The sequence below is a fragment of the Nelumbo nucifera genome, chromosome 2 (genome assembly GCF_055504915.1).
Source record: "Nelumbo nucifera cultivar China Antique chromosome 2, China Antique-T2T, whole genome shotgun sequence".
NCBI lineage: Eukaryota > Viridiplantae > Streptophyta > Magnoliopsida > Proteales > Nelumbonaceae > Nelumbo > Nelumbo nucifera.
In genome coordinates, this window is record NC_142650.1 from 26,276,037 (window position 1) to 26,296,549 (window position 20,513).

At 45.2% G+C, this 20,513-nt stretch overlaps 1 protein-coding gene and 1 long non-coding RNA gene across 7 annotated transcripts; both read right to left on the reverse strand.

Moving 5' to 3' along the window:
- Positions 1 to 1,655: 1,655 nt before the first annotated feature.
- On the reverse strand, positions 1,656 to 6,417 carry LOC104595375 (uncharacterized). 6 transcript variants are annotated; one of them, XR_016082109.1, is made up of 5 exons: positions 6,260 to 6,417; positions 6,017 to 6,157; positions 5,791 to 5,936; positions 2,260 to 3,635; positions 1,656 to 2,138 (listed from the first exon to the last, which is right to left on the reverse strand). It is a non-coding gene; the product is annotated as an uncharacterized LOC104595375 (long non-coding RNA). The 6 variants fall into 6 exon arrangements; XR_016082107.1 differs by adding an exon at positions 4,493 to 4,576 and having other exon boundaries at positions 6,017 to 6,413; XR_734875.3 differs by having other exon boundaries at positions 2,260 to 2,738; positions 2,976 to 3,635; positions 6,017 to 6,412.
- An 845-nt stretch (positions 6,418 to 7,262) lies between these two features.
- Positions 7,263 to 20,129, reverse strand: LOC148802020 (putative polygalacturonase At3g15720). The gene is made up of 6 exons (XM_088897808.1): positions 20,088 to 20,129; positions 19,862 to 19,996; positions 18,701 to 18,838; positions 7,713 to 7,856; positions 7,585 to 7,608; positions 7,263 to 7,481 (listed from the first exon to the last, which is right to left on the reverse strand). The coding sequence occupies exons 1-6, from the start codon at positions 20,127 to 20,129 to the stop codon at positions 7,263 to 7,265; spliced, it is 702 nt and encodes a 233-aa protein (XP_088753934.1).
- Between the last annotated feature and the right edge of the window lie 384 nt (positions 20,130 to 20,513).

Consider the following 20,513-nt stretch of genomic DNA (forward strand, 5'->3'; position numbering starts at 1 on the left):
TCTGACAGCAACCCCAACTGTACTTTAGGCCTATGAATTCTGACCTGGGCTAAACCGTCACTCTCCCAATTAGGTGAATCGCATTTCACCCTCCCCATGTTCATATATGCAAAATCCCTGGCCAAAACCCAAACCAAGCTTACCTGCAACTTTTCTCAGAGAAGAATAGAAGATAGGAGGCCACCGTTGCTACCCGGTAGGTTCTTCCATCGTTTCCCTCAAATCTATTGTAGAGGAACCACCCGCCGCTGCTAATGACTGCCGGCGGGTGGATTCCAAGTGTTACTTTTGTTTATTTTTCTTATTTTTTAGAACTGGAACAGGGTGAACCACCGCTGCAAACCATGGCGGGCGGCTCCCCCGTCCAATGATGTTTTCGAGCCAACTGAAATTTTTTTCTTTTGTTTCAGGAATAGGTTGGAGGTTTCACGAAGCTCAAAGTTGACGGTGAAGGACCAACCCGGTGCTGCTAAGGTGTTCCTCCAAAAACCCAGTTGTCCTTGTTCTGTTCCCTCAAAATCCAATTATTTATTTTTTCTGTTTTGTGAATGTTATTTTGGACCCATCTTCTATGTTATTTTTATTCACATTGTAATAGCGTGAAAAAATGGATATATGTAGCTGATTTTGATTCCCGACCACCTAGGCCTTCAATGGTTTGCTCTTAAATCTTTCCAATGCATGTTGGAACAGTAGCATGTCTTTCCTAATTCCCATATACTTCACTATTGTAATGGGGTAAAATAACCATTGGTTTGCTCTTAAAAGTTTCCATTAATTTTTCAGATTATTTCCATTTTGATGATTCTACCTAAGTTGATAATTTGCGGGAGATTTAATCATCCATGATGTTGTTGTTTGTCAATGCTCCAACCTATATTGCAATAAGGTTTCTTTTTCAATTTTTTATCTACTGGAGTGAGATGTGCATGTACAGAGGATGAGGCATCCTTAGTAGAAAACATTTTAATTTTTTATGTTCTTTCATGTTATAGTTTACTTAGGGACCAGACTATAAGAAAAACCGGCTAAGCTGGCGCTAGCTGAACCGCCGGCATAGACTTATAAACTGCCGGCATAGACTTATAAACTGCCAGCATAGACCTAAGCCGGCGGTTTATTGACCACCACCTATAATTGCATCGCCCTAGGTCATGAACGTCGGCCTAAAAGACAATGACTGCCGTCCTAGAGACCCAGTCCAACCATTCATAAGCCGGCGGTGTTTATAGAGCCATTGACCTATAGAATGTATGGTGGCGGTCCAAAACCGCCAGGGCAGGGTATATTAAGACGACAGCGTGATTGTGGCCTAGTTATTGAGCCGGTAGTCATAACCACCGGCTTAGAGCCATTTGTTATTTTAATAAACCGCCACCTTAGGTAAACCATGTAATCAAAACTGACACTTTTAACCGCCAGCTTAGAATAAATTGTCATCTAATTAAACCGCCGCCATAAATATATTAACTGCCGGCTTAAGTGTAATGATATGTCAAATGTGGTGGTTTCTATGACTGCCGGCATAGATTTTGTTAATTTTTAAATAATAATAATATCAGTCGACACCTGCTTATAAAAAAAAAGAATTGCATGGTGGCATATTGAATTTTTTTATAAAAAAAAAGAATTTCATTAATTATAAAACTGAAACCTGAAACAAGAATTCAATACAATCAATTCTAATAATCTAAAATCCGATTTGCAATTCTAATCAAGAATTCAATACAATCATTAAAGAGTGTTCACACTTTACATTGCACACATATTACTGTTAGTCTATTACAAGGCCACATCCTCCAACTGCGCTTGTACAAAAAGCTAGCCACATATTGATCAACCAAGGCAATCTTTCCATCAAATATATAACAAGGATTAGATCAATCATGATATAAACTTCCTAGTTTTGAATCCTTGATGTTATTTGTGATTCATTTACATTGTTTGTCATTTCAACATCTTCAGCTTCACTTATTGGATGAACTCTAGACTCATAGAGTTATTGCACGAACCCGGTTGTACTGAATGTTATTGCACGAACCCGGTTGTACTGAACTTGTAATCCCATAGAGTATGTACTTCTGAGCATCTGGGCTTCTTCTCTTGTTCATAACTACCTTGTATTTGACATCCTGGAACTGCAGACAACAACCATGGAAGTTAAACCATTTCTTATTACACCCTAGAGCTACAGAATTTGTGAAAACTTGAAAATTTTCAGCTAAAGAAACCCATCTCTAGTATAGTATTAAACATTACCTTCAGAAATATGGGCAGAGTAGGTACTGTCTCAATTTTCTTCCAACTGCAGGACTTTTTATCCTACTCATAAGATGAAGGGAAGTCATCTACAGCATTCCCATCCGGTGTTGAATGCAATTTTCAGTGCAAATTGGCTCCCAGAAAGTATCTCCATTGGCAAAGAAATAAAAAGGAAAATAGTAAGTAGTAGTGGAAGCATTATAATTAACTGAACACTTGATGCAGGTTTGGTGATTCCATTTTTATTCCAAGGTTTCTCTTCTTTCCTGTTTTATTTCCATCCTCAGGTTCACCATCTACCAGTCCAATTATGCTCTTACTTTTGCTGCTGGCTTTATTTGAGGATTTGGGGATAGATTCTTTCATCATCATCTGTCTTGATGCAGTCTCATCAGTATCACTGAAATTAATCCTGCGACTGCTCAGCTTTTGTCATTGCAGTAGATCCTTGTTTCACCTCCATATATATGTGAGTTCTATTAACATTAGACAGAAGAATCAAAATGATAAATAAATTAAATATAACTATTTTTTTTTGAATGGTAACTTTTGACTGTATTAAAAGTATTTTCATCTCACAGGAACCAAAACTACTGAATGAAATGTAAATGTTGCCCATGAAATGGTGATGACAACAGCCGCAAACTTTCAAGTGTTTGTGGCTCCCACAAAAACCTAATATATTATATTAGACAAACGGGTAGAGGAATTACCCAACAAAGATTGGATGCATGCTTATTTCAGTCGAAAGCTGTACAAAAAGCAATAAAGGAGAAACACTGATCCAATACCCATTGGCAGACACTGAGGTTCAAATGAAGTCAATCTTAATATTGAGCTGGCACTTGGCAGCATGGCTGCTGGGCAAGCACTCCAGAAGCCACTGGTTCAAAAAAAACATGTGACAGCTCTGGCTACAATCCAGCTTTCCCATCTCATTATCAGCATCATATTCTTGAATGATTTCCAATCTTAGTATTGAGCTGCTACAACAGCCTTGCAGACAGGGCAAGCATTCTTCTGCAGAAGCCATTGCTTTACACAAAATAGGTGATAACTGTGGCTACAGTCCAGCTTTCCCACCTCATCATCAACTACATATTCTTCTTGACAAATGCTACATTTCCAATCTGTTTTAGTGGGAATATGCGATTGCAGATCCTCCATAAAGGAGTGCTTAATTTTTCTGCAGCAATGGAATGTCTCATCTTCTCTTAAACCAGTATTTACATATCCAATTTTATCTCCCAGTTCAAGCAATTACTCATATGTCATATTATCAACATCAAGCCGCCAATCCCTGTATTGGTCATATACCTCTGATCTTCCACCCAAAAGAAGGCTCTGGAACATCATAATCTCTGCAAGCCCTCCTGGAATAACCATTAAGCAAGTCAGAAGATCAACTTGAAGAACAAATAAGTTGCCATTCGTCTCAAACGTAAAAAAATATCATATTCATAGTATCAAACTAACTTTAATATCTATTCCAGCATGAATACTTTCTTATAGATAATTTGGCATAAATCAAAGCAAATTAAATGCAAAACACTGATTGATATAATCAAAGAGTTGGGTTTAATATGTACAAACAGGCCAGACTTCGAAGAGAGGAGGCTCAATCAGGGTGGCATCCAGCATACAACTAAGTTCATAGGAGGCTTGCCTCTACTTCTCTCAAGGTCATTACATTACTTAGAAATGTTTATGCAGGATCTAAATAGGTGGCTTCTCTCTAAAAGACCTATAACTCATGAGGATTTGCACAAGAAAATTTGTTCAAAATGATAAGACTACCATTATGCATCATTGGTTTAAAAACAAACTTCTAATGGTATAGGTTTTCTCTTAATAATTATAGATTACTCACAGATCATGCAACTAATGAAAAAAAAAAAGAAAGAATATGAGTTATGTAGCAACACACCCCATGATAAATCCTCCCTGTAGTTCCTGAGTTTGAAGGTCATCTACTGTTAAAATTGATTCCAAATTTTTTAAACATGGGTTGGAATGGTCGGTTTCCCTTTTTACAGTTTATGAATTATAACAACTTCCTCGTTCTTTGATGGTATCAGCAATCTCTTTAACATCCGGAAAAGTATGGACAGGCCCAATGCAGATTTCTGATTTCCACTACAGAGCTATAAACATTCAAAATGTCAACAACCCACACTCTATGCACCAACGCCCGCCCGTGAATTGGCATCAATTCCAAGCTGGCACCTACCCCAACAGTACTTAGGGCCTACAAATTCTGACCCTGGGCTGAACCGTCTTTCTCCCCTTTAACATCTGCACATCTCACTGCTTCCTAGTACAGCGAGTCAGTCCATCATATCAGCACCAAAAAAAAAATACCCAGGAAATATTTCCAAATAATAATGTGAATAAAAAGGACAGAATCTTCATAATGTGCTCTCTAGGTAAAATAATCAAATAACTAGTTTCTTAGAAATCCAGATTATCGAGCAGAGAACAATATTCTGTTCATTTATATTTTACTGTAAAGGTTTTGCCTCTTAAATTAAATAATACAAATGCATAACCCTGTGGTCCTGCCCATTAAGGTCATCAATTTTTCTTTGCCTTTGCAATCTACTAAACAAGAAAAGCATCTTACCATATATGTATCAAGAAGAGCTGTAAACATAACTACTTTATATGGAACAGAACAAGTGGTAGTCAAGATAGAAACCATAATGTATGGAATCAATATGCAGCTAATGCAAAAGCCATCACCTCATCCACAAAGTGATGAAACTAGGAATGTGTTAAACAATTTGAAATCTTTATAATTGGAATAACAGAAACAACAGTAAGAAAGTTAATTAGATGAATGCTCTATGCAAAAAGGATATAATTCCTCTATGCAACAGTATGAAAGTTAATTTGAAATCTTTCTTTTATTCTTGATATATTTCTCTTACAGATATAATTCCTCTATGCAAGTTCTGCTAATATACAACATTCTTTTTTCCAAATACATTTCAGATTTACAATGATTTTCTAACTTCATCAACAAGTGGTAGAAGCTACTCTGGCAGTTTGAGATGATTAGGAACTTTGGATACAGAATACGAAATTATTTTTTGAAGGTAAAGTGATTTCATTAAAGGGGCAAAATAGACCCCAAAGCTATACAGTCAAACATTGTACAAGACATTAAGGCCATTACTCAATGTTGGTCCCAGCCATCTGGGTTCTTGGCGGGGGTAGACTCGGTATGGTCTTAACCTTTGTCATTTTTTTCGCACAAAGTAGCTGCCCTCGGACTTGAACCTGTGTTCTCATGCTTGCCAGCCCGACTTCTGAGCTTTGATAAGTAGGATGGACAAACAAAAATTACGACGAAAAGGAAAATGAAAAATTAACACTAAAACGAGAGTAGAAAACATGAGAATAAATTTTAACACCCAGCATGCAGAACCCCAACTAAAGAAAGAAAACAACAAAATTGTTAATGCATCCAATATGATAAAATCGTAAGTCATTAGAAAGATCAAAATGCGATGCTTTAAGGCTCACTTATGATCACAGATAATAGGGAATCCCCCATCCTCGCAGATGAAGCAGAAATCCTCTGCAATATCTTCCTTCCTTCTCTTACACTTCTTCATCGTGTTGACTTTCTGCTCTACTAAACCGTAAATCTCCACGAAAACCCCTTCAGGCTTTGATGAAGCTCAAAATCAACCACAACTCACATAGACTAAACTAGACTATCAAAATGAAAATAACGAATGCACCATACCTTGCTGTGCCGTTGAAGTGGTATGAATGGAGCAGCTTTTTCCTTCAATAAACTTATCCTCCAATCGGTTGAAGTATATCAATCGGATGCTCCAAGTCAGGATGATGCTAACCCCTTTCTTCTCTTTCTTCGATCAGAACCCTATTTATCATCAAAGAATTCAAAACCCTAAAGCTTTGGGATTAAGGGGAACTCAAGGTTTGTGTTTATCAAGAAACTAGAAGAGAAAGGGCAGAGACGAACTCGGAATGTGTAATCCAATTCGATTAGGAAATTAACTCCAAGAATAGGAAGAATACTAAGCTCGAAGGGGAAACTCCAAATATAAGGAAGGAGGTACTGCAGACTCCCTCACGTTGAAGAAGGAAATGCGGGAACTCTGCGTCTAATCAAGTCACGAAACAATATTAGCGGCCCCATTTTCAAAATTTTTGTAATTTTGAACCGGTTCCGTATTGGGTTATGACCGGTTTAATTTATAAAACCGCCGGTCCAAATTGGCCTTTTGCTTTATTTAACTAATAGACGGCAATATTGATTAAAACGCAGGCCTAGACACATCTAAGCCGGTGCTTTTTTAAACCGCCGGCTTAGCCGGTTTTTCTTGTAGTGTAGATGCTTGGTCCATTATAAAAGAGAAAACTGTACCAGCAAATCCCAACAGTTTGCTAGTCATTCTAGTCAGTATCAGTAAAAATCCCATCAATTTGTCGACCATTTATTTATTTGCAACTATAGTTGGAATTAGTTGTTCTGCATATGAATGTTTTTGTTTTTCTTGTTTTGAATAAATGCCATATCATAAAAAAAAAAAAACAAAAACAAAAACACTTCCTTAAAACATAGCCAAACAGGGTGTAAATATTTTTAGTTTGATGTAATTAAGAAATTTTTTTGCTTTTGAAACCAACAATAAGATGCTTTAAAGTTCTTGTATATTAGACGATCCAACAAACATCCTTCTACTGGTCCAACATTAGTTTTTCCCTAAATCTGCCAAGTAATATCTCTACTCCAAGAATATGTATCGACTGTTCGAGCAGCTCGTGAAAAGCTCAACTCGTTGTCCCTCCCTAATCTGACCCAAAACACTCTCTATAGAGACGTATCAGAAAGCTTCCAATATGATACAATATGTATCGATTGATACGTTTTAAAATTTGAACTTTCGTTCATATATAAAAAGCTAATAGGGGAAAGGTCAGGACTCTAATAGAAAGAAAAGAAGGGGAAAAAGAGTAGCAGTTTACCACTTACCAGTTGCAATTTTTGAGTGTTGTATCTGAATGTTTTTTGAGTATGAAATGTCAATACCATCTGTGTTAGGGCTGTACTTAGGGGCTATTATATTGAGATAGGAGATGGTTACGCCATCACAATTATTTATGGTGATATGATTTTTTGGGCTGTTAACATGATACAACCCACTTAGCTGAAGCCCATTACAACCATGGAATCCAAGAGCCTTCCATCAAGAAGAAACAGATATAAACTCAGTATTTAGAAGAAAAAGGAAAAACCAGATATATGAGGCGCCATAAATGTATAGAGAAGAGGATCATATATACCGTAGGTAGATGGCCATTTGAATCCTGAAAAAATAAAGAATATTAGGCTGAAATTAGCATGAAGAAAAAGAAAATATGTGGGTATAGAAAGGAGAGGATGAAATAAATGTGAGAAAAAATTATTTTACATATTTCCACCAAGAAGAACCCTGTCCATCAAATTTTCCTGATCCATCAAGGATTAGGCCATTGACATTCTTGAAATCGAGCCACGTATCTGGCATGTTGCCAGTCCATCCTGATTTCACTGGTGCTATTATGTTCCCTAAGACCTGGGTCACCATTGCAGATACTCTTGTTAAAATGGAGTTAACTCAAAACTTCCCCCAAGTAAGGCTTAGTTTGTTTCCAGTGCAATTTCATTTGTACTGAGGCAAAAGCCTGAGAGTGCAAATGATTTGATGGCAAATTCTGGTTTACTTTTGCTTTAGGTTTTACTTCCATTCATTAATTTAGAGAGCAAATGAAGAAATAAAGCCTAAAATAGAGTAAATTGACACTTGGAAGCAAATAAAACCAAAATTTGCACTCCTATGCAATTTAACTAGTGTAAATGAATTTGCATTGGAGACAAATGGAGCCTAAGACTTGGTTTGGAAAGAGTACAGAAGGTTTAAAAATACAAAGTAATACAAAATACAAGGTTTTACACTGTAGTGCTCTTCCCAATTTGAGCTTAAAGAAAAAAAAAAAAGAGTATGTGTATGAACATGAAGTATAGAATAATTAATTTACATGAACAAAAAATAAGAAGGGAATGGATGCATCAATTGATGAGCAAATTCCATAACAAATCCAACTGCAATCTAAATTAGGTTAAGGCAGTTGACCCTAATGCTCTATTTGGAAAGAGTACTGATGATGCGCAATCCGGTCGGTCTTAGCTGTCAATGACCTTGTCTCTGAATTGAATAACTGGGGACCTGAAATGGGGGAGATGAAGAAACTCCGGGGAGAACCCGATGTAGAGGCTCCGAAGCTCAAGTTAGAATCCTTCAAAGGCAAGATAAACCAGATAGCGCAAAGTTTGCATACCTCGTTCTTGGGAGGTAGGGAGCCTTTTATAACCACCTCGCGCACTCACTTCCAGGCTTCTGTCAGATCGGGCCTGACTATCTCTGAGCTCCTGCCAGTTTGGATGTCATCCCTTCTGGCCGGGTAGAACCGCCACTGCTCCTTTTGTCGGAACTGTTTCTGCGGCTGGTGATGACGGTGGCAGGTGGCGGTGGCAGGAGGCCGTTTGAAGTGCGGCTGTCAAGCGTCAGATCCCAAATCAGTCAAGTGCGCCGCCCTTGGAAACGGACATCCTTGGTGTCAGGTATGGTACACTTGGTTAGTCTGGTGTTTCGGAGGCGAAGTGCCGGAGTAACAGGGGGGAACAAAGTTTTGAGTTCGGTTTGGGGAGTGCTCCGAGCTTCCATGAGCCAGCTCGGGTCACGGCCTCGAGGTTTATGGCCTAGGAGAGAGCCTGGGCTCCTTGTAGGGAGCTCGGGTCCTTAGTAGCGAGCTCGGGCTCCTAGCAGGGAGCTCGGGTTCTTAGTAGGGAGCTCGGGCTCCTAGTAGGGAGCTCGTGCTCCTTTTTCTTTTGGTGTTTTGGGCGCTCTGTTGCCCCGAGCTGTTCGCTTTTGCCACGCGTCGAGTGATGGCGAGGTCGGGCCAAATTTCCCTTCATCAATTGCCCCCCACTCCCTGCGCCAAGGGTCTTGGCGCGGTGAGTTCCTAAGGCGAGAGGATTTTGGCCCGTAACTTGAATTTTATTCAGCTAGTGGCGCGCACTTTGGTTTGATTTCAAAAAGGCGCGCGTTTGGGAGACATGACGGTAGCCGTTTTTCTCAAATTTCGGGAATCGTGCTGCAGCCGCTTTTACTGTGGGGAGACGTGCGCTGACACCCTGTCAGTTTCGAAAAGGCGTGCGCTGGTCACGTCTCGGCTTCGGAGGACGTGCGGTCAGCGCGATTGGGGGCCGTTGGATCGGCTTCGATCTGGATCGTTGTTTTTCGGTTGCTGTGGTATAAATAGCAAGGGGGGAGGACCCCAGTCACCGCTACTGTATCTCTCGAGCTCGCGTCAAAGTTTCAGTTCGCGTCCAGGCTCTTCAGCTCGCGTCCCAGGTTCCTCTTGTTTGAGCTTTCATGGTCTACTCCAGTCTTCTTCCCGGGTGAGTTCTTTTCCTGGAGCCCGTCTTCTACCCCCTGATGTCTAGCTCAGATGGCTCAAACAGTCCAAGCGGGTCTGATGCAGGTTCTACGAATTGTTTTGCATCCCCCAGTAGTTCTAGTGAGCCTGATGTAGATCTTGAGGAAGAGGTTGAACCCATAGGTCGAGGGGCCTCGTGTAGTTTTGCGTCCACCTCTTGTCGGGGTCGGGCTCCAGACCAGTTCGGACCTTCGACCATGACGCCTGAGGGACTCCAATCCCTCATAAACTACTATAACTTGCCCGGGGAGTTCGCCTACTTTATCCCTACGGGTAGCTTTCCTTGGGAACACGGTCCTGATGAGATCGTGATATTCCGGGAGCAGCTTGCTGCGGGGCTGTGGCTGCCTTTCCATCCTCTTCTTGTCGAGGTCCTGAATCACTTCGGTGTGACGGTCGGCTAGCTTCACCCGAACTCCATTAGGAATTTAGTGGGGACGATCTCCCTATTCTGCGAGGAGAACTTTTCTTTGGACTTGGAGATTTTTTCTTCTATTTTAATGCTTAAAAAGCAAGCGGGTCCCCTTCCTGGGCGTAGGCGGGCATACTACCTGTCTCCTCGCCCTGGCTTCAACCTCTTACACGAACTCCCTAATAAGGTCCCGGCGTGGAAGCGGGACTATTTTGGGGTGCGAAGCGCGCTGGGGTGGCCGCTTCAGACCAGTTGAGGGATGGCCGCTCCCGACTCTGGCGTCACACTTGACAAAGAGACGGTGAAGGGCCTCCGTCAATGGGCGCGGCTTGGGCTGAAGTGTCAACAGTATCTGACGGAGGCCAAGCTCGTTGCTGCTGGCCTGAGTTCGGGTAGGTTCTTCCCCTAGCAATCGTCTTGCTCCTCTTGCTTGTTTTACTGATGCCGAACTCCTTTTCGCAGGTGCGATGGACTCTCGAGGGACCCGAGGTGGGCACTTGTTCCAGGGCATAAAGAGAAGAAAACGGGTGGCTAAGCGAACTCGCACCGAGCTACCCCAGGGTGCAGAGCCTGAGGTGCCGGACTATTCGGCGGAGGATCAGCTTATGGAGCCCGAGATGGTTCCTCCTATGCAGGAGCCGTCTGGGGCTCCCGCCTACTCTGGGTCTGCCCAAACGCGAGCTGGGCCATCAGGCTCGGGGGCCCCGGGGGACTTTAGGAGTGTGCTGTCGCCTACTCACGCTCTTCAGAGGAGTAAGGAGGCCATTTTCCCTGAGGAAGTCACGGCGTGGACCGATCTTCCTCTGCACCAAGTGGCCTGCCGTGCCGTTACCCATGCCATGGTGGTAAGTGATCTCCCTTTTTAGAGTTCTTCGACTTTTATTCTTCTATTCGTTCCTCTGATCACTTGCTTCCTTTCGATAGGTGAACTCTTCTATTCACGCCTTGGTGAACCAGGTGGAGAGGAGCTCGAGGCAGGCGCAAGCTGCCGAGGAGGCTGCTCGTGCTGCTACTGAGGCTGCTCGCCTCGCGCGGTCTAGGCAGGCGAGGTCTTAGAAAGATGCTGAGGCTATGGGAGTGGTTGTGAAACATATGGCGGAATTGAAGCTGGACCTACAGCATCAGGTCGAGTATCTTCAGGAGGATATCAGGGAGAAGACTCAGATCTTCTCTCAAGGCATCGAAGATGCAAAGAAGAAAGCTGTTAGTGATTATATTGCTTCACCGGACTTCGATGATCTGATGGTGGACTCCTACAGGAGGGGTTTCAAGCTAAGCCGGTGGATGATCCGGAATACGTACCCTGAGCTCGACATCAACGCCATATCCACTTCACGTATTACTCAGGAGATGGCCAACGCTGCGGATGGTGAACCGGACTCCGAGGGGGAGGCAGGGCCTTCGGGTATCGTCGAAGTGGCTTCTGATAACGAAGAAGTAGCCCCAGACTTGTAAAAAATGAAATGGTCTTTTTTTTTTGTACACCTCATTATCTGAAATGAAATGGCCTTTTTGCTCAAGTGTTGGTTGTCCTGTCTTCGAGCTGTGTTTTTTGCCGAACAGACTATTTTGGTCCTCTACTAGTTCGTTTTCTACCTCGGCTTCGGGGTACTTGTTGGTCTATAGGTAGTATCGCCTTAGGTTGATAATGTTCCATGCTCGGGGTACTCGTTTTCCCTCTAGAGTTTCAAGCTCGTATGCCCCCCCGATTGCTTTCTTTACTCTGTAGGGTCCTTCCCAATTTGGTCCAAGTTTCCCTACGCCGGGTTTGGGCACCATGACCTTACGGAGAACCAGGTCGCCGGCGCGGAAGTTCCTCTTCTTTACTCTGGCGTTATAGTACCGAGCTACTTTTTGCTGGTAGGCCGCAGTTCGGATGTGCACGAGGTCTCTCACATCGTCCAGTAGGTCGAGGTTGGTGCGTAACTCGCCTTCGTTTGTCTGCTCGTCGTATGCTTCTAGTCGCAGCGTAGGTACTTCGATTTCTGCCGGGATCACCGCCTCGGTGCCGTAGGTGAGGTTAAAAGGGGGTCTCTCCTGTGGCGGTTTTTTCCGTGGTTCGGTGAGCCCATAGAACACTTGGTAGTTCGTCTGCCCATAACCCTTTGGCTCGGTCTAGTCGTGCTTTCAGTCTGCGGAGGATGGCTCTGTTCATTACTTCTATTTGGCCATTTGCCTGCGGGTGTGCGACCGACGTGAAGTTCTGACTAATTCCCATACTTTGGCACCATTCTTGGAACTTGATATCCTTGAACTGTTTGCCGTTGTCGGAGATCAGTACCCGAGGTAGCCCGAAGCGACATACTATGTTCTTCCAAAAGAAGTTCTGTATGTTTCGTGCTGTAACTGTTGCCAGAGGTTCAACTTCTATCCACTTTGTGAAGTAATCTACGGCCACCACTAGGAATTTTCTCCCGCCTGTCGCTAGTGGGAATGGCCCCAGAAGGTCGATGCCCCATTGGGCGAAGGGCCATGGACTGGTGACGTATTTGAGGTCGGCAGCGGGCTGATGGTGGATATTGGCATGCTTCTGACATTTGTCGCATTTTCTGACGAGCTCGATGGCTTCTGTCTTCATCGTTGGCCAGTAGTATCCTTGTCGTAGTGCTTTTTGGGCGAGGGCTCTGCCCCCCAGGTGTCCGCCGCACAAGCCTTCATAAGTGTCGCGGAGTACCAGCTCGGCTTCGGTTGGGCACAAGCACCGTAGGTAGGGGAGCGTGTAGGATCGTCGGTACAACCGTTCGTCTATCATGACGTATTTGGCTGCCTGGCGCTGCACCCTCTTGGCTGTGTTGCGATCTGCAGGGAGGGTTCCGTCTAGCAGGAAGCTCGCGAGTGGGTTGATCCAGCTCGGCTCTGCTTCAGTGACGGGAGCGACCTCTCCTGCCCCACCGAGAATGTTGGGCCGAGGTAAGTCCTCTATGTACACGGTTCTCATGGCGTTGTGACTCGTGCTGGCTAACCGGGATAGGGCATTGGCCTCGGTGTTCTCTGACCTCGGGATTTGCCTGATGAAGTGTGACTGGAAGTTGAGCAGAGCCTCCTTTACTTTTTCCAAGTATGCAATCATAGTGAGCTCGCGTGCTTCATATTTGTCCGTAACCTGGTTGACCACGAGCTGGAAATCACTGCAGATAACTATGTGTGCTTTGCTCAAACCTTGTGTGCTAGGTTCAGCCCGGCTATCAGTGCCTCGTACTCCGCCTCGTTGTTGGATGCCGCGAACTCAAAGCGTAGTGCATTTTCCAACGTTGTCCCGCTCGGACCGCATAACACTATTCCAGCCCCGCTGCCTTGCTGGTTCGAGGAGCCATCTACGTGAAGGATCCAGGGCTCCTCATCCCAGTTCGCGCTTGGTCTAACCAGGAGAGATGCTACGCTGGCTGCTACTCCACGGGGTTCGGACTCGATTGGCTTGGGAGCTCCGAGCTCGCCCGAACTGGGGACCTCGGGCTCGACCGGCTCAGGGGCTTCGGGGCTAAACGTGCATTCTGCGATAAAATCTGCCAAGGCTTGGGCCTTAATGGCAGTTATCGGCTTGTACTGGAGATCGTACTCGCTGAGTTCGATGGCCCACTTCGTCAGTCGACCGGAAACCTCGGGTTTGAGTAAAACTTGTCTCAGAGGTTTGTCAGTCAGGACGGTGACGGTGTGAGCCTAGAAGTACGGGCGGAGTTTCCGAGCTGCTATTACCAGTGCATATGCTAGCTTTTCTATCTGTGGGTACCTTGTCTCTGCTCCCTGCAAAATTTTACTAACATAATATATGGGTCGCTGGACCCGGTCTGTTTCCTTTATTAGTACCGAACTGACCACCTCATCGCTTGCTGAGAGGTACAGTTCTAAGACTTCGCCCTCCTCGGGCCGGGATAAGGTTGGCACACTGGCGAGGTAACCTTTTAGCTCGTCAAACGCGAGTTGGCAGTCTTGGGTCCACTCGAACCCTTTGCCTTTGATTGCTTTGAAAAAAGGTAGGCAGCGGTCTGCTGACTTGGACATGAAGCGGCTTAGAGCGGCTATGCGGCCGTTTAGCCTCTGAACTTCTTTTACTTTCCGAGGTGGTCTCATATCTAGGATGGCTTTTATCTTGTCCGGGTTGGCCTCAATACCGCGCCGATTGACAATGTAGCCCAGGAATTTGCCCGAGGTGACGCCAAAGACACATTTGTTGGGGTTCAATTTCATGCTAAACTGACGCAGGATTTGGAAGACAGAATCTAAGTCTTGTATTAATTCTTGTGAAAACTGTGTCTTGACGACCATGTCGTCTACATAGCACTCTATCTTGGTGCCAATCAGAGGTCGAAACAGCCTATTTACAAGTCTTTGGAAGGTCGCCCCGGCATTTTTTAATCCGAAGGGCATGACCTTGTAACAGTACAGCCCGAACTCGGTTATGAAGCTAGTTTTTTCCTCATCGGACTGGTCCATCCGGATTTGGTTGTAGCTTGAGTAGGCGTCCAGAAAGCTTAGCAACTCATGTCTCGAGGTCGCGTCCACTAGGCGGTCAATTCTGGGGAGGGGAAAGCAATCTTTCGGGCAAGCTCGGTTCAAGTCGGTGTAGTCGACGCACATGCGCCACTTGCCATTCGCCTTTTTTACCAGCACAGGGTTGGCCAACTAGCTCGGGTAATGGACCTCCCTTACGAAGTCTGCTGCGAGGAGCTTCTCGACCTCCTCGTCGACTGCCCTTCAGCGCTCTAGGGCTAAGTTGCGTTTCTTCTGTCTAACGGGTCTGACTATAGGGTCAGTGTTGAGTTTGTGAGTTATAAGGCCAGGGTCAATACTAGGCATATCAGCCGTGGACCATGCAAAAATATATAAATTTTGAAATAAAAAACTCACCAGTTTGGTCCGTAGGGGTTCTTCGATGGAAGCACCAATCTGGAGTGTGCGAGTTGGGTCCGTAGGCGAAGTCGGGATTGCGACTATTTCTTCTGTGGGCGAAGTTCGTTCCTCGCCTTGCTCCGCAGGCCGCTCCAGATCGAGGTCGCCGGCTGCCTTGGTTTTTCCCTTCAGGGCAGCAACATAACACTTGTGGGACTCGAGCTGGTCGCCCCGCGCTACCCCCGCACCGAAGTCCGTAGGGAACTTCATGGCCAAATAGTAGGTGGAGACCACCGCCCATAGGATATGCGTGATCGGCTGCCCTATTATGGCATTGTATGGGGAGGGGGTCGCGACCACCAGAAAGTCGTGGTTGAGCCTGACCGCGCAAAGCCATGTGCCGACTTCCACAGGTACTGTTATTTTCCCGAGGGGCCTGACTTCCTCTCCGCTAAAACCCACCAGGGGAGTGTTCGCGGGCTTTAGTTCGCTCCTCCGTAGCTGTAGCTGGTCAAATGCTGATTTAAAGAGGATGTCTGCCGAGCTGCCCGAATCTACGAGTGTGCGCCTGACCTCGAAGTCGCTGATCCTTAGTTTAATGACAAGCGTGCCATCGTGGGGGTAGCGGACTCCTCGCGCGTCGTCCTCCGTGAAGAAGATTGGTTCTTCGTTCTTTGGTCTCTTTGGAGGGTTCCGCTCCTCGAGGGCCGCTTCGTGAACTGAAGTCCGAGTTGCTGCCGAGGTACACCCTGCTACCACCGAACCTCCCACGATTACATGGATGGTTCCTCGAACTGGCCTCTCCACCGGAGGCTGTTGCTGTAATGGTTCGGCAGGCCCACTGCTAGATTCGGGGGCATCCTTTTCGTGCTCCCCTGGCCGATCTGCCTTATTGTTACTACTGTTGTGCTGGACAAAGTTTCTCAAGTATCCGCGATGATCTCTATGGAAACTACAATACAAATTCTTATTTCTTTTGTTCGGATTTCCCTTTAGGCGGGGTGGCCACTTCACGTATGGGGCGTCTTTGGTCATCATTAAGATCTCGGTCTGCCTTGTGTTCAGTGGCGTGTAATCCGTCCGAACTGCTAGGGGAGCTCGGAATGACTGGTTCGGCTTCGGCTCTCGGGCCGGGTTTTTCCGGTCGACTGGGTTAGAGGGCTCGCCTTCCCTCTTTCTTTTCTCGTTTCCACCCTCGGTTCATTGGTTGATTTCTTCCTCTGTCCTCATGAACTTGTCCGCGAGCTTGAGGAATTCGGCTACGGTTGCGGGCTGATTAGTTACCATGTGCCATTTGAATTCTTTGTGCGTTACCCCTCTTTTTGCCGCCGTGAGCTGCACCGCGGGGTCTAACCGCAGTATCTGCAAGCATGCTTCGTTGAATCGCTTGATGTAGCCCCGTATGGATTCTCCTTCCCTTTGGACTACTCCGAAGATGCTTTCCTCTGCTCTAGGGCACCGTTTGCTGGTGACAAAGTGTGCGGTGAAGACCTGCACGAACTGAGCCCAGCACTTTATCGACCCGGGGGCCAGGTTCCTGTACCAAGTGCGGGCTACCCCCCGGAGGGTGGTGGTGAAGGCCACGCACATGCATGATTTGCTGGCCCTAGCGAGGTGCATTTGGGATTGGAAAGCGTCAATGTGGTTGTTGGGGTCGAAGGACCCGTCATACTTGTCCAGAGGCAGGAGCTTGAAATCTCTGGGCAAGGGGACCGCCAGGAGTTCTGAGGCGAGGGGGGAGGAAACTGAGAGAATCGGGGTGACTCCTGCCTCGTCCGTGCTCGTCTCTTTGCCTTTGAGCTCTGACAGGACACGGGTGGCGGTTCGGCGACTTCGACGGCGCCTTCGCTGTTGAGTGGGCCTTGTACCCGCACTGCTGGCCTCCGTTCTACCGAGCTCGATGGGCCCGGAATGCTGGTAGTCCGCTGCTGCTAGTGTGCTGAATCGGTTTCCCGCGAGTGGGAACTCGGGCTTGGAGCGCCGAGGTGCCGATCTCGCGAGCGAGGTGCCCGACCCGCCTGCGAGCTGCGAGGCGGGGATGACTTTTTTCTCTCTTCGGCCTAGGGAAGAGGCCTGGCTATTAGGGGTGTTCTGGGGCCTGGAGGCCTTGCCTTGGTGGGGGCGTCCATCCTGCAGGGAGGCCTTGGCCGGCCTCGGAGCAGGGTGGCAAGGTGGAAGTAGTGGTTGGTTCTGTGGCAGTTGGGGGAACTGCTGTTGATAGTGATACTGGGAGATGTTGTGCAGCACCTGGTGCTGGTGAAGCTGGTGTTGCTGAAACTGTTGCATTTGGGCTTGCATTGCCCGCATGCACTGCATCAGGTCGTCCAACCGGTTTTGGCTGGCTGCCAGGGGGACGACAATCGGTTCAGTAAAGGTTGTCTCAATAGGGGGAGGAAAGGGGATGCTTGTGGCAGGGAGGTTTATGGGCGCCACTGCTTGTGGCGCATTTAAACTGGGGATTCCATCCACCGAAAGGGGGATGGTGAACTGTCCAACGCACACCACGGGAACTTGAAGCTGTTCCCCGGTGGTGTTTGTCTCTGTGCCGCGTCCGGCGTTGCTGGAAGAGGCCATGAGCGTTGGGTTTTTTGAAGAGGAAAAAAGGGGGTATAAGAGTTTGGAGGGAGGCTTTTTGAAGCGTATTCCCACAGACGGCGCCAATTGATGATGCGCAATCCGGCCGGTCTTAACTGTCAATGACCTTGCCTCTGAATTGAGTAACTGGGGACCTGAAACGGGGGAGATGAAGAAGCTCCGGGGAGAACCCGGTGTAGAGGCTCCGAAATTCAAGTTAGAATCCTTCAAAGGCAAGATAAACCAGATAGCGCAAAGTTTGCATACCTCGTTCTTGGGAGGTAGGGAGCCTTTTATAACCACCTCGCGCACTCACTTCCAGGCTTCTGTCAGATCGGGCCTGACTATCTCTGATGTCATCCAAACTATCCTGCCAGTTTGGATGTCATCCCTTATGGCCGGGCAGAACCGCCACTGCTCCTTTTGTCGGAACTGTTTCTGCGGCTGGTGATGACGGTGGCAGGTGGCGGTGGCAGGAGGCCGTTTGAAGTGCGGCTGTCAAGCGTCAGATCCCAAATCAGTCAGGTGTGCCACCCTTGGAAACGGACATCCTTGGTGTCAGGTATGGTACGCTTGGTTAGTCTGGCGTTTCGGAGGCAAAGTGCCGGAGTAACGGGGGGGGGGGGGACAAAGTCTTGAGTTCGGTTTGGGGAGTGCTCCGAGCTTCCATGGGCCAGTTCGTGTCACGGCCTCGAGGTTTATGGCCTAGGAGAGAGCTTGGGCTCCTTGTAGGGAGCTCGGGTCCTTAGTAGTGAGCTCGGACTCCTAGCAGGGAGCTCGGGCTCCTAGTAGGGAGCTCGTGCTCCTTTTTCTTTTGGTGTTTTGGGCGCTCTGTTGCCCCGAGCTGTTCACTTTTGCCACGCGTCGAGTGATGGCGAGGTCAGGCCAAATTTCCCTTCATCAAGTACAAATATAAATATGTAAAGTGCAAAATCTCCATCCAAACTGAGCCTAATGGAGATGAATTGGAAACGTATTTAGGTAAGTTGTGGGCTAATTAACCCAGACCGATCGGGCTACAAGTTAGAACTGCAGTCTTTACGGGGTGTGAGTCAGCAGCCCAGATGATGATATTATGCAACATTAATTAGTATTTTAGGATTATACCGTCACATAAATTTTATTGGATTTGCAGGGGCCACTGAACAGCACTGGGTACACCAAGAAGGTCTTCTTGGCTGGGATGAAGAGGGTAGGCGTCCCAGAAGTACATCCACAAGCTTCTGCCCATCCTTTTGTAAAAGCCTTCAAATCGATCACAATACCAGAAAACTTTAGGTTCTTATATAAGATTGCAAATGGATTGGATTTAATCAGATATATCTAGATTTAAACTTGACCCATTAACATTTTGATTTGAATTGAATCTTATCCATCAGAGAACCATTAATAAATTAATCTAAAAAAATCAAAATATTATATATCACTAATAAAATGAATAATTAATTAATTAAAATAGCTTTTATGAGAATAAGTAGTCAGTAAAGATATAACATTTTCCCATTGTTTTTAAAAGCAACCTAGAACTGGAATCAATTTTACTCCTAGTGGTGGGTAAGTGTGGCTCAACCATCTTGATCAAATAAATCAACATGTGAAATCATATATGGTATATTATAAGAGTTCACATCTGTGCCCCACAGCGTCCCACAACACATCTCTGCTGTGTATTGGGAACATCTCCCGATGATGCATCAGAAATCATGATGTCATCATCGGGAGATGTTTCCAATACATGGCAGGAATGTACTGTGGGACGTTGTGGGGCGTAGATCTGAATTCATATTATAATATAGGAATAAATAAATAATGTGAAAAAAATACAAAAATTACAGAAATTTTATAAAAAAATTGAATATATCTCTAATATTATATATCAGCGTATTAGATAAAAATAAGCATGAAATATGATAACTATCAAATTGATGATGAAAATAGTTAAAAAACAGAAATGGAATGGTTCAGGGGCTAAATGGAGTAGAAATATATCCTAGCAGGGTGACAGATCAATAGGAGGTTAAAAACATTGATTTTTGCTGGTTATTTTGAGAACCAAAGAATGTATGGCTTTGTGAATGATGGATGATGTCCCTTAATTTGCAGGGGGTGTTTGCCATTGCTCATGTTTTTTTTTTTTTTTTAATTTCTTTTTAACAGTTGCATTAGAAAAAAACAATTTATAGACCTAAAATGTTTTATACCACAAACAAACACTCACACACGCACACATGCTTTAATTAAATTGTATAATAAATATGTAGCGTGTACTTTGGAATCATCGGTTTTGCCATCTCCAACGGCTCCATAATGTACCACATCAAAATAGGCTCCGGCATCTAGTCTACTACTCGACGCCGCAGGCAATAGTACTGCGCATAAGATCATGAAAATGGAGAAAAGTTCCTGCAATCAAAATCATGATAAGAAACCTGATTAATTATCGGAGGATGTTAGCAGTTCTCTGGAACCTCAATAATCCTAACATGGAGATTACCATTTTAGCTGTAGTACGTCGTAGTAATATAGAGATTACCATTTTAGCTGTAGGCTGTAGCTGTAGAACAAATAAAACTGTCCCAATGAAACCTCTCTCCCATGTCATGTATTTATAATGGAGTACTCAGGCTTTGAACTTCTAATTAAGATCTCTGATTCTGTGTAGAGCTGTTATTTTTGGTATGTTATTCACTTCAAGATCAGTGCATGTCTTGGCATTCTCTTCATTTATTCTAACCGTTATTCACCTCCCCATCGGATACTGCTCCTTAATTCCTAAGCAACTCACTACAATTAATAAGTGGGTGTTCTCTTTAATTGTTTCTCTTGTTGTGAATTCTAAATATACATCCAAAACCATCTGCTTCTGCTTGAAAAAGAAACAGAGAACATGTTCTTGGTTGTATATATGTGCTTTATTATT